Here is a 16671-nt window from a genome sequence, read left to right on the forward strand (position 1 = left end):
AGGAGTGAAATTTGACAAGTACAGACAATGTGGTTTAAGATGAATTGTCAGGAAAACGCTGGGATTCATTATTAAGGAGTGCTAAAAGTGTACAAGAAAATGATAAATAATTGGGGAAGGGTCAATATGTATGACAAACCAAGTGGAGTTTTTTTTAAGGATGTAATTAGGAGGGTTAATAAAGGAAATATCGTGGTTTAGTGTCTCTGGATTTTCAAAAGGCTTTTCATAAGATACAACCTGAAAGGTTTTTGTGTAAAAAGAGCTCATTGGGTGGGATAATTTATTGGTGTGGATAGAGGATTAATTAAAGGACAGAAAATAGATGCTAAGAACAAAGGCAGCATTTTCAGATTGGCAGACTGCTATTGGTGTGCTGATGATACACAGCTAAGTGAGTAAAAGCTGTGGGAGGATGCAAAAGGATAGAGGGCTTAAGAGAGTGGACAAGAAGATGGCAGATATGACAGCAAAGTTTAAGAGGCATTTGGGCAGACGCATGAATGGGCAGGGAATAGAGGGATACAGACTATGTACAGGTAGATGTGATTTGTTAGATGGGCATCATGATTGGCGCAGACATGGGCTGAAGGGCCTGTTCCTGTGCTGTACTCTTCTATGTTCCAAATGTTGAGGCAGTTTCCTCAGCCTGGAGAGCCTCCAGACATGAGGCCACAGAGCACAGTCTCAAGACTCGCAATCGTGTCAAAGAACTGAGATGAAGGAATTTGTTTACTCAATATTTTGTGAATCTGTGGAATCCTCTTCCCTAGAGATTTGAGGAAGTTCAAGTGAGGAGTATGTTTACAGCTGAGATCAATAGACTTTTGACTTCTTACTGGAGTTGGGATGGAAGGAATGGGCAGGGAAATAGTTGAGGTCAAAGATCAGCAATAATTTTCGAGTGGTGGAGCAGGCTAATGCGGCTGTATGCCCTACACCTGCTTCTGTTTTTTTAATGGACTCTGCAGAGCCTGATCTAGTGACATAGAAGGAGAACATGGAAGCACTGAAAATGGAATTGAAGACCTTTATCGATGAATCCATAATTGAGAACTCCTAATCCTGGCCAGTGCAGATGAGAAGGCATAGCATGTTTCTGTAGTAATTCTTCTTTGTGTATGCAGTGGTCTCGGCCAAGCCTGTCTTAAGAGGCAGCAGATCCTCGTCTGCTCAAGAGCAGGCATTGCCTTGGTTGACTGAGGTTTTTGTTGGAATGTGAATTCTGTCAGCTGTTCGGATCATCTATTCCCCAAACACTGATGGACTATCTGTGGGGTGTGTGGAGTTCCAGAAAATGCAGGTTTTGCACACCAGCATTCTTCCACCACCTCCACCCCCACCCAGTGCTAATGCTGGACACTAACTGATAAGTATTGACCAATATGGCTGAGGGATTACTTTCAGTGCAGAATGAGTGTGTACAGACTACCCATATATTGGATCCCATGACCCCAGTTTTATACCTATAACACAGGTTTAGTACTTTCCAACCTCAAACCTTTTACGTTCTATTCAGCAGGTCAGGTAGCATTACTTCCACCATTGTCTCACACACACACACACACACACACACACACACACACACACATATATATATATATATATATATATATATATATATATATATATATATATATATTACACACATATATATATATATATTACACATATATATATATATATTACATATATATATATATTACATATATATATATTACACACACATATATATAACATATTATATATATATATATATATATATATATATATATATATATATATGTGTGTGTGTAAAAAAAAATAAATTGGAAGCAGTTGAGTAAAGGGTTCCAAGTTTCTCCTTTAGCAGAGTTGCATGAAGGAAAATCTGTATAATCAGGCATGTTATTTTGTTTGGGTAACTGCTGGCACATGAATGATAAATCTGCAAAACCTGTATGGCTGGCTGTTACAGAGTTGTTTGTGTGGTTGGTCTGTTCAGAAATGGGCACTTGCTTCCTTTCTCAGACATTTGGCATCTACGAGCCAATACTGTAAATAACCCCTTTAGTAAATGCATTCTATTCCAAATTTGTAGTAACCTAAAATTACATTTAAAGGCACAGAGGTCAAATTTTTTTTTGTGCATAGATAACTTTTTCTCAGGAGGCTTTTATAACACCAAAGGCCTAGAACTGATTCTGCACATGAAAGCATATATTGGACAGGGGATCCAATCCAATTTCATTGGAAGCCTCAGAGGAGTAGTCTTCTAACACGGACAGTATGCAATAGATTTAGCATGTTAGAATCATAAATCTCAGGCCCACTGTGTGCGCACAGCATCCGTTACTCCCAGAGCCATGTGACACTGCCACTTTAGTGGAGTGATTTTAGGCAGATATAACTTTGAAAGGCAAATGGTTAATGGGGCAGACTTCTCCTATCTCCAGTCAATGGGGCAAAGTCTGTCATTGTTATGAACCCCACCAGTAAAGGAGGAGGTTTGACCTGGGGAATGGATGTCACTGAAGCCATCCTCAAAGATTCCAAGTGATGTCTCGCTTCCAGTCATGCCAATAGTAGGTCAGGGAATGGAATCCTGCAGTGTATGCAAGTGTAAATGTACCTTTAGGAACAGAATGCACCATGTGATGTGATTTTACACAAAGACAATACTACAGATTCCCAAATTTGGTGTTGTTGGTTGGATGTATTATGCTGTCCTTTCATGCAAGTTATTGATGTAAAATGCAAATAGCTGAGGCCTCAATATTGTCCCTTGTGGTATCCCACTAATGGCTGCCTGCCAACCCAAAACTGATGTATTTGGGATTGCTCTTTATCTGAAAAACAAATGGTATGGTGCACAAAAATGCTGTTTTATATGACGGAATTCCTAGTCCTAGATATTTATCACTGAATTACTTATCGGCATTGTATATAAAACCCTCATTGAGCCTTTGGATGACTTTCATGTTTGTTTATATTTCCAATACTAAGATGGTCAGCTTGAATAAACTGCAGGAAGTTGGCAAATTAAATGCATTTTCTGCCACATACATACCTATCAGAAAATGAAAATATGCAGTTAATCCCAAGGGAGTATAGAACACAGAATAAAGAACAGTACAGCAAAGGAACAGGTCCTTTGGCCCATGATGCTGTGCTGAACTAATTAAACTAGTAATTAAATGCCTAATTAAATTAATCTTTTCTGCCTACACAATGTCCATATCTCTCCATTCCTTGTACATTCATTTACCTATCTAAGAGTCTCGGAAACGCCTCTGTCGTATTTGCCTCCACTACCATCCCTGGCAATGCACTCCAGACACACACACACACACACACACACACACACACACACACACACACACACACACACACACACACACACACACCTTGCCCCGCACATCTCCTTTGAACTTGCCCCCTCTCACCTTAAATGCATACCCTATAGTATTAGGCATTTCAGCCCTGGGGAAAAAGATATCGGCTGGCTACTCTATCCATGCCTCTCATAATCTTATAAAGCTCTATCAGGTCTCCCCTCAGCCTCTGCCACTCCAGAGGAAACAACCCAAGTTTGTCCAACCTCTCCTTATCGCACATGATCTCTAATCTAGGCAGCATCCTGGTAAACCTGTTCTGCATCCTTGCCAAAGCCTCCACATGCTTCCTATAATGGGGTAACTAGAATTGAATGCAATGCTCCAGATGTAGTCTAACTAGAGTTTTACAAAGCTGCAACATAACTTCCAGACTCTTGAACTCAGTGCTTCAACTAATGAAGGCAAGCATGCCATACACTGCCTTTACCACCCTATCAACCTGTGCAGCCACTTTCAGGGAGCTATGGATTTGGACCCCAAGGTATCACTGTTCAGTGTTTTGCCATTAACAATGTACTGTCCCTTTACATTTGATCTCCCAAAGTGATCAACCACCTCACATTTGGCCGGATTAAACTCAATCTGCCATTTCTCTACCCATATCTGCAACTGATGTATATCCTTTTGTATCCTTTGGCAATCTTCTATGCTATCCATAATAGCGGCTGTGAACTTACTAACCCACCCATCTACATTTTCATCCAGATCATTCAGTATATCACAAACAACAGAGGTTCCAGTACAGATCCCTGGGGAACACAACTAGTTATGGATCTCCAGCCAGAATAAGTCCCATTGACCACTACCCACTGTCTTCTATAAGCAAGCCAATTCTGAATCCAAATGGCCAAGTCACTGTGGATTCCATGCATCCTAATAGATTATGCTGTTTATATTTTTGTTTCTCATCCTCCTTCAGGTCTACTCCCTCTTGAAATGGAGTACTTTGAATAATGGACGCAAGCGACTGCAGATGCTGGAATCTGGAACAAAAAAAAAACAAACTGCAGGAGGAACTCATGGGTCGAACTGAATTTGTGGGAGGAAAGGAATTGTCAACATCTTGGGTCAAGATCCTGTATCAGTCCTGAAACAGGGTCTCGATCCAAAATGTCAACAAATCATTCCACCCCCCCACCCCACACACACATACTGCTCAACCTGCTGAGTTCCTCCACCAGTTTGTTTTTTGCTCTAGTTTAAATAATAGCTTGCAGGATTATTTCACACAATGATCCAGAGGGGATGACAACAAACATATCATCTCACAAGAAATTTGTAGATGTGAAAGGTAATCCATCCCATTTTGATTCATGATCAAGGACTACACCACATTTTCCCTTTTTTTTTGCTGCATCTACTTAAATAATTAGAGGTTTTTATTTCCAAATTTTGTCCATAAATCTTTTCCATAATCCCATTTTATGGGAAAAGTTCCTGGTATCAGTCCTTAAGTTTCAATGGGCAAGTCCCTTTGTCCTACCCCTGAATTTAAGGCAGTATTCTTGTTGAACATCTGCCATGCTATTTACTATCTTCTACATCCCAGTAAGATTAACTACTGTATGTTGTATCTCCTTTCCAGCCTGGAAGCCCATGTTTTGCTCTTTTTTTCTCATAGCTCAGAGCACTAACACTGACAGCGCTGTGTTGCTTCCAGTTGCTGGATGTGTTGCTAAACCAGTGTTCCATTCATAAAATTAGTGACTGTAAACTATAAAACAAATTAATGTCGAAACAACAGCATTTTTCTGTAGAGTGGAGCTTTCTGTTGCAGTTGGTATGGCAACAGTTTCAGCAGAGTTGGCGGTGCAGACGTTTCCTACTTTAGCAGGAATTTAACCAGTCCTGAATATTATTGCAAAACTCAACACAAAGTGAATTGCTTACCATTTTAAGGCAATGTTTGGGGTTTGGAGTGATTGGTGGTGGGACAAGGCAATGTGGGGAACACTGAAAATTTTTCTCTTGATGTGCCCCTGTAAATAAAATAAAAATAACTATTAAATTGTGACTGGTTAGCAAAATTTGATGACTTGCTTTAACCATAAAACTTTACCACAGTCATCACGTTTCAAAAATAATTTGCTCCATGCAATGCATCATGACCTTTGAGCTACATTAATGCTGATGTTATACATGTCACCAGTCAACATTCACAGCATTGTGTTAGTTGACATAAAATTTAAAAAATAGTATAATTTTATTATAATGATATATCTTTATTATAATTTTATTATAATAAAATTTGTATTAATATTATTTCCATTTTCATAATAGAAAATTTATGACTTGTGATGGGCTGAATGGTGATCATTCCTTTGTATTAGTTGTAAATAAGCTCCCAGTGCTAACCCTTCTGATCATGACCCTTCAAATACACATCCAAATGTTCTTCAATGTAATGGTTTCTGCCTCCACTATTACTTCAGACAGAATTCCAGACCTCTATATTACCTGCTAGGTGAAGTTTCTTTTCCCCTCATCTCCCCTCTGATTCTTCCACCAATTAACTCTATGCCTTGTGATTTACAACCTCCCTGTAGAAAAACAAGAGGTCTTTCCTATTTATTTAGTCTCCTTGTAATTTTATGCACTTCAATTTTCTCTCCCCGGCCTCCTCTGTTTTGAAGAAAACACCCCAAGTTATCGAACGTTCCCTCATAGCTAAAAGTTTTCAGACATGATGACATCCTTGTAAATCCCCTCTGCCCCTTTCTCCAGTGCAATCCCATCATTCCTGTAATGTGGCAACCGGAACCATGTAGTGTATTTGAGCTGACTGGTTTATGTAAAGTCTGAGCATAATCTCCCTGCTTTTGCAGCTGATGTGATTTTTTTTAACTGCTTTATTAATCTGTTACCTTTTTAAGTATCTGTGGATGTACACTCCAATGCCTCTATACCGTATGCCACTCAATATCCTCTCATGAATTGTATATTCCCTTGCCTTGTTCCAGACTATCTGTTTCTTCCAAGTGTCCAAAGTTTTCCTCCTCACCATCAACCACAAGACTACTTTTTATCTAATCTGCAAACTTCTTTATTGTGCCTGCTACATTTGGGCTGAAACCATTAATATACATTATTGAAACCAAGGTCTGTGTCCTGTTGACCTGGTTACAGCCCTTCCAGTCCCTAAAGCATTTGTCAATCCTCCCTTAAAACTATGCTGATTGTCCCCGATTTAACTTCTGCCTTTCTAAATGAAGGTCCATACTTTCCCTAAGAATGGATTCCGAACATTTGCCTGATACCAAACTTGAGCATCTGGTTTGTAGTTATATGATTGAACCCACATAAGAAAGTTTAAACAAATCCTCCACCTCCACACACATTCACTTTCAGCCCTCCATAATAGGCCCTCCTTCTGAGTTATCCTCTTCCTCTTTCTGTGATTATAAGCATCTTTGGATTTTCCTTGATTTTACTTGCTAGTATTTTTTCACATTATCCCTCTGCTTTCTTAATTCCCTCTTAATATTATTCCTGCGTGTTCTCTGACTGACATGCACTTCCTTTTTATTTGTCATATCCTACTTTTTGTCATCTGAGACCTCTAGATTCAGCAGTAACACACTTTCTTTGTGGGAACATGTTTACCTTGAACTTCCTTCTTAATTTCCTCCTGTTGCTCCGAGACTGATTAAACTATTTTCAGTCCATTCTTACTAAACCACTTCTCAATCTAGTAAGATTCCCCTTGCCAAAAATTAGAATCTTTTCTTCTATTTTATCTTCATCCATTTCCATAACTATGCTAAATCTAATTGACTTATCACTACCACAAAAAGGCTCTCCTAGTGATACTCATTCTATCTCCTAGCAATGTTCCCTAAAACTGAATCCAGAACTGTCCCCTTCTCTTGTTGGATTTGCTACATATCAGCATAGCAGATTCTGTTGTATGTAATTTAGGAATTCTACACCTTTTTACACTGACTGTATCCCAGCTAATATTAAGCTAGTTGAAATCTTCCAAGATTTCAAGGGCACGGTTGCTCAGCAGTTAGTGTTATTTCCTTGCAGCTCCAGGGATCCCGAGTTCGATCCTGACCTTGAGTGCTGTCTGTGTGGAATCTGCATGTTCTCCCTGTAGCTGTGTGGGTTTCTGCTGGGTGCTTTAGAATCTTCCCGCATTCCAAACACATGTTGGTAGGTGAATTGGCTATCGTAAATTGATCGTGTGTAGGTATGTGGCAATCAGAGTCAAAGGGGATTTGATGGGCATGTGAGGGAATGAATAAGTTAGGGCTGAGGGGAAATAAGGAGAGAAGCGTCCTGACTCACAGCGTTTACCACCAGCTTTTCTCCACGGATGCTGCCTGGCCTGCTGAGTTCCTCCAGCATCACAGTGTTTTTTATCTAGATTCCAGCATCTGCAGTCACTAAGAAGAGATGGAATGGGACTCCCCTCCTGGCAACCAGCATGCAGCTGATGAGCTGAATAGCCTGTATCATAATAAGAAAACATTAAATGGCTGAGCGTTTTTGCACTTCTCAAATTTGCCTACAAATCTGCTTTCCTATCCTCCTTAGACTGTTTGGAGGTCTATAGTAGCCTGTCTATAGTGTGACCACCTCTTTTGTACTCTTTACCTCAATCCATACAACCTTATTTGATGCTCCTTCCAAAGTATCATCTCTTCTCACAACTACGATTTAACCAGCAACACCGATCCCACCCTTGCCCACGCCCTTGCCCTCAACCCCCCACCCCAACTATTGTATCTCTCCAATCATCACATTTGAAAAGCCTGAAAGCCAGGATCATCAGGGTTCCAGTTTCGCTCCCCTTTCAGCCATATTTTTGAAATGGCTGTGATGTTGTTCCAAAATATCTTTAAGCTCTCATCTGTGACTCAGTAGCTTGCAAACATTTGTAGGAATCATTAGTGGTTTATTTGGCAGCACTCTCATTGTGTACAGTTTTGTTTTCCTTATCTAAACAAAGGATATATTTGCCAGAGAAGGAGTGCAATGAAGATTCCTTAGACTGATTCCTGGGATGACAGGATTTTCGCATGAGGAGAGGTTTGTTTAATCAGGTTGCATTTACTAGAATTTGGAAGAATGAGAGGGGATCTAATGGAAAATTACAAACTTCTGATGGGGCCCAACAGACTGGTGTGAGGATGTTTCCCCAGATGTACGAGTATCACAGTTTCAGGTTAGAGGGGAAGGGATTTAGGACCGAGATGAGGAGAAATTTCTTCACCTGGAGGCTGGTGAGCCCGCAGAAAGGCTGTAGAGGACAACTTGCTGAATATGTTCAGGAAAGAGAGAGATAACTTTCTAGATGTAAGAGGCATCAAGTGTTGGAGAGAGAGCAGGAATGTCATATTGAGGTTGATGATCAGCCATGATTGTATTTAAAGGTGAAGCAGGTTTGAGGGGCCAAAATGGCTTTTGCCTTTCTTGGAAATATATCTGCAACTTTGCTTTTCTTTTTCCCTCAGACTGTTTTCTGTGTTTCCTCCTGATTGCCACCTACTTTTCTCTCTTATGTGATGAACTGGTTGGCTCTCATGTTAAACAGCACTTAAGAGAAGCACTGAAAGTAGCAAAGCGTGGAATGTCAGTGGAGCACTGAACCAGCCAGACAGCTGTGGCAGGTAGTGAGTGAAGCAACAGGGAGGACAAATCTACTTGACCTCATCTTTGCCAATCTACCTGTTGAACATGCATCTGTCTGAGAATGAACTTTTGAAGTGGCTAATCAAGTGAGCTATTATTTCTGAGTCTAGGAATACGTTTGTGTGTGCACGCGCATTGGTGAGAAATTATGAGAAATTAAACTCCAATTGGCTTATGTCAAAGGATAACATTTCTTCAATGTGACACGGCTTTGCTATAACAACTTCATGAGATATTTTATATATATGGCTTAGATTAAAAAATTGTAAAGGGTCTCCAGATATGGGCAACCCTTTGAGAATAACCAGCTGTTGAAAACAATTTTCTTTGCTTTGCACCTAAAACTAATTACTTTGTGGTCAAGTGAGAAAGGGTTAGGTTTATAATTAGTTTAAAAAAGAAGTGAGTTAACAAGCCAGTTTTCCAAATTTAAACTTAAATACAAGCAGCTGCGTGTTTCAACACGCAGTCTCAACACAGGAGAATTGGATTTGCAGGACATCTCTGGAGTCTTTGTAGTTAATGAGCTTTAAGCTGTTTTTATTTATTACAGGCAGAGAGGGCACTGGAAGACAGTGTTGCTGAACTTTGTTTTGCTCTGTTTTGGGGTCAGTTTACCAATGTTACTTTGCTTTATGGATTTAATGAAAGGATAGTGTTGTCATAGAATTTGGCAGAATGTGTGTTTTGGCTGGTGGTTTTGCAACGAGCATCAGTATTTCCTTCAGCATGGAATAACCATTAAATGTCTTTGGTTTCAGGTCCGTCTGGCTAACTCTGAAGCTTTCCCAAATATTCACTGAGAATGTCAGGTCTGGTTGAGCTGAGGAAAGGGAGTTTTTTTAAGGTATTGTAATCTTGTTACAGTGTTTTTAACAGAAGCAATTTACGAACCACTTCAATTTGTTTCCTTGCTTTTCTCCTTGCTCTGTTTTTTGCCTTTCCTTATTTCTTCAGCAAAGCCCCTAACGTCCACTCTGTGGCTTTTTATTTTGGTTTGGGTGGATGGGGTAAGTGGGGGAGGATGCAGTAGAGCACTTCAGTCCAGTAACGCCTGTCGGTGCTTTGCCATCAGTGGACATGCCAGGAAGCATGCTTGAGCGATGAGGAAATGATCCCACCCTGGCTGTATTTCCTTTTTCCTGTAGACAGACTGCTGAGATGGTCAAAAGCTCAGCTGTAAATGTTAGTAGATTAAACAATGTTCATTAGGGACAGGCTGAGAGGACAAGTACAAGCTGATCACAGTCCATCAACATGGACTCGTAAAAGGTAAGTCGAGTTTAGCAAGCCTGGTTGAAATTTTTTCAAGAAGTTAACTTGTGTGCTAGATTTGGATGTTATTTATATTGGCTGCCAGAATGCATTTGGCAACGTTTGATAAAAGACTGTCAACAAAAATAACGCTTGATACTATTAGAGGCAACCTTTTTGTAATGGGTAGGGTGTAGAAGAGGGAGAATTTTGCGGGATGTGTCTAGTGCACAGACCTTGTCTTTTCACTATAACTTCAGTGAAGGAATAGTGAACCGTACATGTTAATTGACACTCGATGCACTAAGTTAGATGGCATGGTAAAAGGTGTAGATTGGAGCAGAACATTATAATGATAGATCACAAATTAAATGTGTGTGCAAACTTGTATCAGCTGGAGTTTGTTTGCTGAAGTGCAAGGATTTTGGACCTAAGATAAAGAGACCAGATTAGTTTTCTAAATTTCTACTTAATATTTCATTTCCTTTTCTTTAAATTTCCTTTGGTGTAACAAAATGTTCTAAACCACTTCACTGTATTATAAACCACAAATTAACAGCAAACCACAATGAGGTATTAGGAGATGTTTTGTTTCAGATGGTTAGTTTTAGGCAGCTTTTCGGAAGAAAATTGGTGAAGTAAGATTAGTTTAGGGAGGTACTTTCAGAGCTTTGGGGGCAGGGAATCTGAAGGCCAGCCGTGGAACAATTAAATGTGGCAATTGTTGGAAAAACTTGATCCAGCACTAGATGCAGAAGTAGAAGGGCATAATTATTTTGAAGGCTTACAAGGCTGGAGGAGATTACAGAGATAGGCATGGGAGGGAATATTGAGGGATTTGAAAATGGATGAGAATGTTAAAATCGAGCTGTTCCTTAACAGAGAGCCAATGTAGGTCAACAGATGTGTGGATATGAATAAGGACATGGTGACAGATTTTTGGATGGCCTTGCATTTAAGGAAAGTCGAGTGATGTAGACTGGCTAGGAGTGCAATGAAATAACCAAGCCTGGGGGGAATAGGAGCATTAATGAGGGTTTCAGCAGAGGACACGAGTACAGCAGATGACAGAGATGGAAGTGGGTGGTTTTAATGATGCACAGCTATAGGGTCATCTCTGGGCTAAATATGCTACTGAGGCTCAGAGTCTAGTTTAGGTTCAGGCAAGTGACAGAGAAAGGGAAAGAGTGGATGTCTAGAGAAAATGGTGTTGATCTTCACAATAACTGAATAAAATTCTGCTCATCTAGTACTAGATGCTGAACAGACTGAAAATTTAAAGATGGTAGAGGGTGTGGGTGGAACCACGGTTGGGTAGATTGAGAAAGTTTGTTCTCACTGCCATGTATCTAACTTTTGGAACCCCTTTATTACACAGATCTTAATAACTGAAGTCCATATATAGCTAGTAACCCTGTTTTGAACTTTATTCCATTTTTAAGCCTGTTTTGTTTTATCTGAACAATGTAATATAGTCATTACAAACCGTATTATAGTCTCAAATGAAGGGGAATAATGAAAATGTGGACATCTTGATCAAATTTATTATTCAATTGGTTGAAGTGAGAAACAAGTGGCATTACTGTGATCGTAACACACCCTTGGGCCCTGAAAGCTGTCATGTAAATGCAAATGTGTTCCTTCATATTTTTAGCAAAAGTTGGGTTAACTACTAAAAAGACTTTAAATTCTGTTTTGCATAACTATCCTTTTGTAAGAAATATAAACAAAGATAATGGAGTACTTATGTTGGAAAAGAACTTGTTTTCACTATCTGAATTCTGTGGAATGTAGTCTTGCGGTCACTGCAGTTTAGAGTTTAGGAAGTCTGTTTTGTAACCCAGCTGATGCATATTGCGACATGTGACTTTGTTTTCTTTCAGCTACAGTGGAATTTTCAATGGGATAGAATGTGCTACTTTAAAATCCTATCCCCAACAATAGTGAGCATACTGCTTAGATAGTTTGAACTAGATCACAGAAGCCATGTCTGTTGAATATTTATGTTTAAAGTAAGTCTTGATTGTTCATTCTTGGTTTATATGTAATGACCTAATTTGACATTTTTTTAAAATGAAGATCTTTTCATATGATTGTGATCTTTTGAACATCTCACTCCTGACATTTCCTCAATGTTTATGCACCTGAATGTGGATGAAAGCATATTGTATCTTGGCTGTACATATGAGGTTTGAGTCAACTCTACTTTTGATAATGTTTCTTAAAAAAAAATATTTGCATGTAAAATGAAGCATTGGATATACCAAGGTCACTGGTACAAACCTGCTTTTTCTCTACTTTCAGGACTGAGATACCAGGTAGAGTTGGCCTTTTGACAGAAGCAGTAAAATGTTTCAGGGATTATGGACACCCACCTATTCACTGACATTAATTGATGCGTGAAACAACAGTACCTCCTCCCCTGACTTTGCCATCAACAGTAAAGGAACAAAGTTTACCATTCACCACACTGGCAGCTGTCCACAGTGTTTTCTGACCTTTTTGAGTGGAAACTTGCTCTAATCTGGCACATGATTCAGTGTACCCTCTGTGAGCAGATCAAGAACAACAAGGCTCTTCAACCGATCAGACTGAGATGAAGTAGGAGGGAATGGGTGTTGTGCTGGCAAGGCAGACCAATTTGATTTTTAGGATGCTGTTTTGAGATAAATGATGATTGTCATGATTTGAACTTGTCCTAAGATGCTACTATATGCTGAAGGTATTATGTTTAATCCTCCCTAATACCCACCATCAGTGTTCAGCTCTGAGCCTTTCTAGCCAGGGTAAAACTATCTCAGCCTCACAAACCAGCTAAACTTAAAATACTTTTGAATCTTTATTAAAACCAACATTACAACTGTAATAATGTTAAAACACAACAAATAATATGACTTTGTAAGCAACCCAAAGTGCATAAGGGCTACAAACTAAAATAAAGTAAAAGGTATTGATGTTACTTTTGTATACTTAACAACTCAACACGACTTTAATTTCTTAACAGTAACTTGAACTCCCATGTGGTTAGTTTCAACTCTATGTGGACACAACTCACCCAGTGATCAAATGAAGCAGTTGCCCTCCATCTGTACAGATTGATCTGACTTGTCCACAGTTTCCTGGCAAGCTGCCCTCAATGCTTCCCCTTTGAAATGCAAAAGAATCATGCCCATGAAAACTGACACAAACCCCTCCCTTTGAATTGTCCCTTCTGTGTCTAGTTTACTCCACACATCCATGCATCCTAATCCTATTGGCTCTGTGTCATCAATTTTCAGGGAAAAGTTGTTGTGATGGGAAGAACTCTGAACTTATCAGCACGTGGAGAATTTGTTTTTTTCACTCTGTGGAAATGCTGCAGACAGTCAGACTGCAATATCTCTGTGGAGAAAACCAATAAATGTGCCCTTGGGTTAATCCCATTTGTTGAAAGAAAACAACTTGCAGACTCTTCAGTTTACAGCCTGTTTTTTTTTAATTTGCTTCAAAGAGGTCCCTTGGTGTCTCATGGCACGCTGGGTAGAATTTTTGGTCAAACAAGAATTAAATACGCATCTTGCTAAAGGTACTTGCCCTGTGGTGCTCTGTACTCCAAGCACCTTTTGTTACTTGTGGGGTTTTGAACTCCTAAATTAAGATTGGATATTGTGGTAAAGGCAGGACAAGATGATACTGTGCTTCAAGATCATACCTAGGCCCACTTTGGAGATTTCTTAGTCCCCATTGCAGTAAAATTGCTACTGCAGAATCTAAATCACTATCTATAAAGCAACATTTAAATTGTGTGCCAAAGAGAGAGAAAGGTAAAATAAATAAAATGTCTTTACTTGCAATTTTACATTTTCAGTGCTGGAAATGTTTGTTGTCAGTGTTCATGATCGATTGGTCATTGTGGTCAGTTAGTTTTGGGCATTTGCGGATAATTAGATCTGCACAAAGAAATGGTTCTGCTGCTTTTCGCACATTTTGTTATTTTTATTAATTTCTGCAGAAGTATCTGAGAAATAGGAATGTTTTAAATGACCTGACAATACTTTTTTTGTAATAAGGCAACAAGCTCAGCCTCTAGTATTTTTAATATTCTACTATTTTCCATACAAGTGGCAAGTTCACTGCATTGCAGTTCTTTTGTTTGGCAACATTTCCAAGATCTTTCCCAAAGGTCAGTGTTGTTTAAAAGGTAGATGAGGTGCCCGTATCTATACATTCCAAAGTGCTTGCCTTTATTGGGAGTTCTAATGTTTAACTAAAGTACAGGGGCAATCCTGCCCTAAATACTTTGTGTTCTCAGTGATGTTAAGCCTCTGCAGACTGATTAACTGGTTCTTAGCAGCACACCTTTCCGTCATCTAACAATAGACTCTTGCCTGCTTATCACAGCTGGTTGACACACTTGCCTTCGAGATTGGAGAACTGAAAATGGTTCATTCTGCTCCTGATTTAGACGAAGATGCTCACTATGCTAGGTGGCTACGGTGAGTTTTCATGCATTTTTAATAATGCATACTTTAATGCACAAATTATTGCAGCAACCCTCCACACTAACTAATTTTCTTTCAGCATGCACTGTATTCTGACTCTTAACTCTGCGTGGAATTCAAGCCTCCTTTAAGATGAGTTTCCCAATGCCGCTGAGATTGCTAACATCTTGCTCATTTTTGATGGGTGGGGAATCAGTAGTGACTTCATATTAAATTTGCTTACATTCAGAATCAACACTATATCCCTCAATATATCTGTGGCCAGAATCCCAGAATATTTGGTTTGGAGCTTGCCACTTGTGGCTGTTTCAGGTTACTTTACTTTGCTCTGAGATGTTCAATTGGTACATAATTTTTACCATTATGTCTCTGTCATATTGCCCATCTCCTTCCTCGTGCCTCAAAACTCGTAGTCAACAAAACTACTTTGTAGACCATAAAATAATACATTACATAAGGAAGTCATTTAGCTCATCACGCTTGCATCAGCTGTTAAGAGCATAAGAAATGGAAACAAGGATAGGCCTAGAGCTCTTCAAGCCTGTTTCACTATTCAGCAAGATTATAGCCAATAACCCTCTATTCCCTGATGCCCAGAAACCTTATTAATCTCTGTTTTGGAATGAATAACTGAACTTCCTCAGCTGTCCGGAGCAGAGAATTCCAAAGGTTCGTCACCCTCTCATTGAAGAAACTTCTAATTTCCATCTTAGAACATAGAACAGTACAGCACAGGAACAGGCCCTTCGGCCCACAATGTTGTGCCGAACTAATTAAACGAGTAACTAAAAGCCTAGTAAACTGGTCCCCTCTGTCCACACAAATTCATATCCCTCCATTCTCTGCATATTCACATGCCTATCTAAGAGCCTCTTAAACGCCTCTATCATATTTGACTCCAACACTGCCCCTGGCAATGCATTCCAGGCACCCACCATCCTCTGTGTAAAACAGAAAAAAGAACTTGCCCTGCACATCTCCTTTGAACTTACTCCCTCCCACCTTAAATGTATGCCTTCTAGTATTTGACATTTCAACCCTGGGAGAATGATACTGGCTATCTATTCTGTCTATGCCTCTCATAATCTTATAAACTTCAGTTGGTCTCCCATCAGTTTCCACCGCTCCAGAGAAAACAACCCAAGTTTGTCCAACCTCTCCTCATAGCACATACTCTCTAATCCAGGCAGCATCCTGGTAAACCTCTTCTGCACCCTCTCCAAAGCCTCCACATCCTCCCTATAATGGGGCAACCTGAAATGAATGCAATACTCCAGATGTGGCCTAACCAGAATTTTATAAAGCTGCGACATAACTTCCTGACTCTTGAACTCAATACCTCAACTAATAAAGCCAAGCATGACATATGCCGCCTTTACTACCCTATCAACTTGTGCAGCCACTTTCAGGGAGCTATGGACTTGGATCCCAAGATCCCTCTGTACATCAACACTGTTAAGGGTCTTGCTAGTAACTGTGTACTGTCTCTTTATGTTTGATTTCCCAAAGTGCAACACCTCACATTTGGCCAGATTAAACTCCATGTGCTATTTCTCTCCCCATGCCTGAAAATGATCTATATTCTGCTATATCCCTAAACAGCCCATCCCTTATTTTCAAACTGTGCTCCTACATCCTAGACTCCTCAGTCAGGAAAACATCATCCCTGCATTTAGCCTCTCAAGCTCATTAAGAATTTTGTACATTTCAATGAGATCTCCTTTCGTTCTTCCAAATGGTGTAGAATAGAGGCCTAGTCAACTTGATCTCTACAGCAAACCCACCATCTCTGGAACCAGTCTAGTGAATCTGTGCTGCACTCCCTCATGGTAAGCATATCCTTTCTTGAGTAAGGAGACCACAGTTGTATGCACTATTCCAGGTATGGTCTCACCAGACCCTAAATAATTACTATTGGACTT

At 39.7% G+C, this 16671-nt stretch overlaps 1 protein-coding gene across 9 annotated transcripts in view; it reads left to right on the forward strand.

The window, feature by feature from the left end:
- The window catches only part of LOC127568295 (ras and Rab interactor 2-like), a 123738-nt gene that overhangs the window by 67230 nt on the left and 39837 nt on the right, over positions 1-16671 (forward strand). For 4 of the 9 annotated variants that reach the window (XM_052011871.1, XM_052011879.1, XM_052011872.1 and 1 more), the window contains 2 exons: positions 9776-9861; positions 14649-14743. In XM_052011871.1, coding sequence (XP_051867831.1) covers positions 9820-9861; positions 14649-14743 — 137 coding nt within the window. In that variant the 5' untranslated portion in view covers positions 9776-9819. Of the gene's footprint in view, positions 1-9775; positions 9862-10058; positions 10287-12151; positions 12281-14648; positions 14744-16671 lie in introns of those variants that run through there. The other 5 variants (XM_052011877.1, XM_052011878.1, XM_052011874.1 and 2 more) reach the window with 4 other exon arrangements.

This window comes from Pristis pectinata, chromosome 3 (assembly GCF_009764475.1).
Source record: "Pristis pectinata isolate sPriPec2 chromosome 3, sPriPec2.1.pri, whole genome shotgun sequence".
NCBI classification, from domain to species: domain Eukaryota; kingdom Metazoa; phylum Chordata; class Chondrichthyes; order Rhinopristiformes; family Pristidae; genus Pristis; species Pristis pectinata.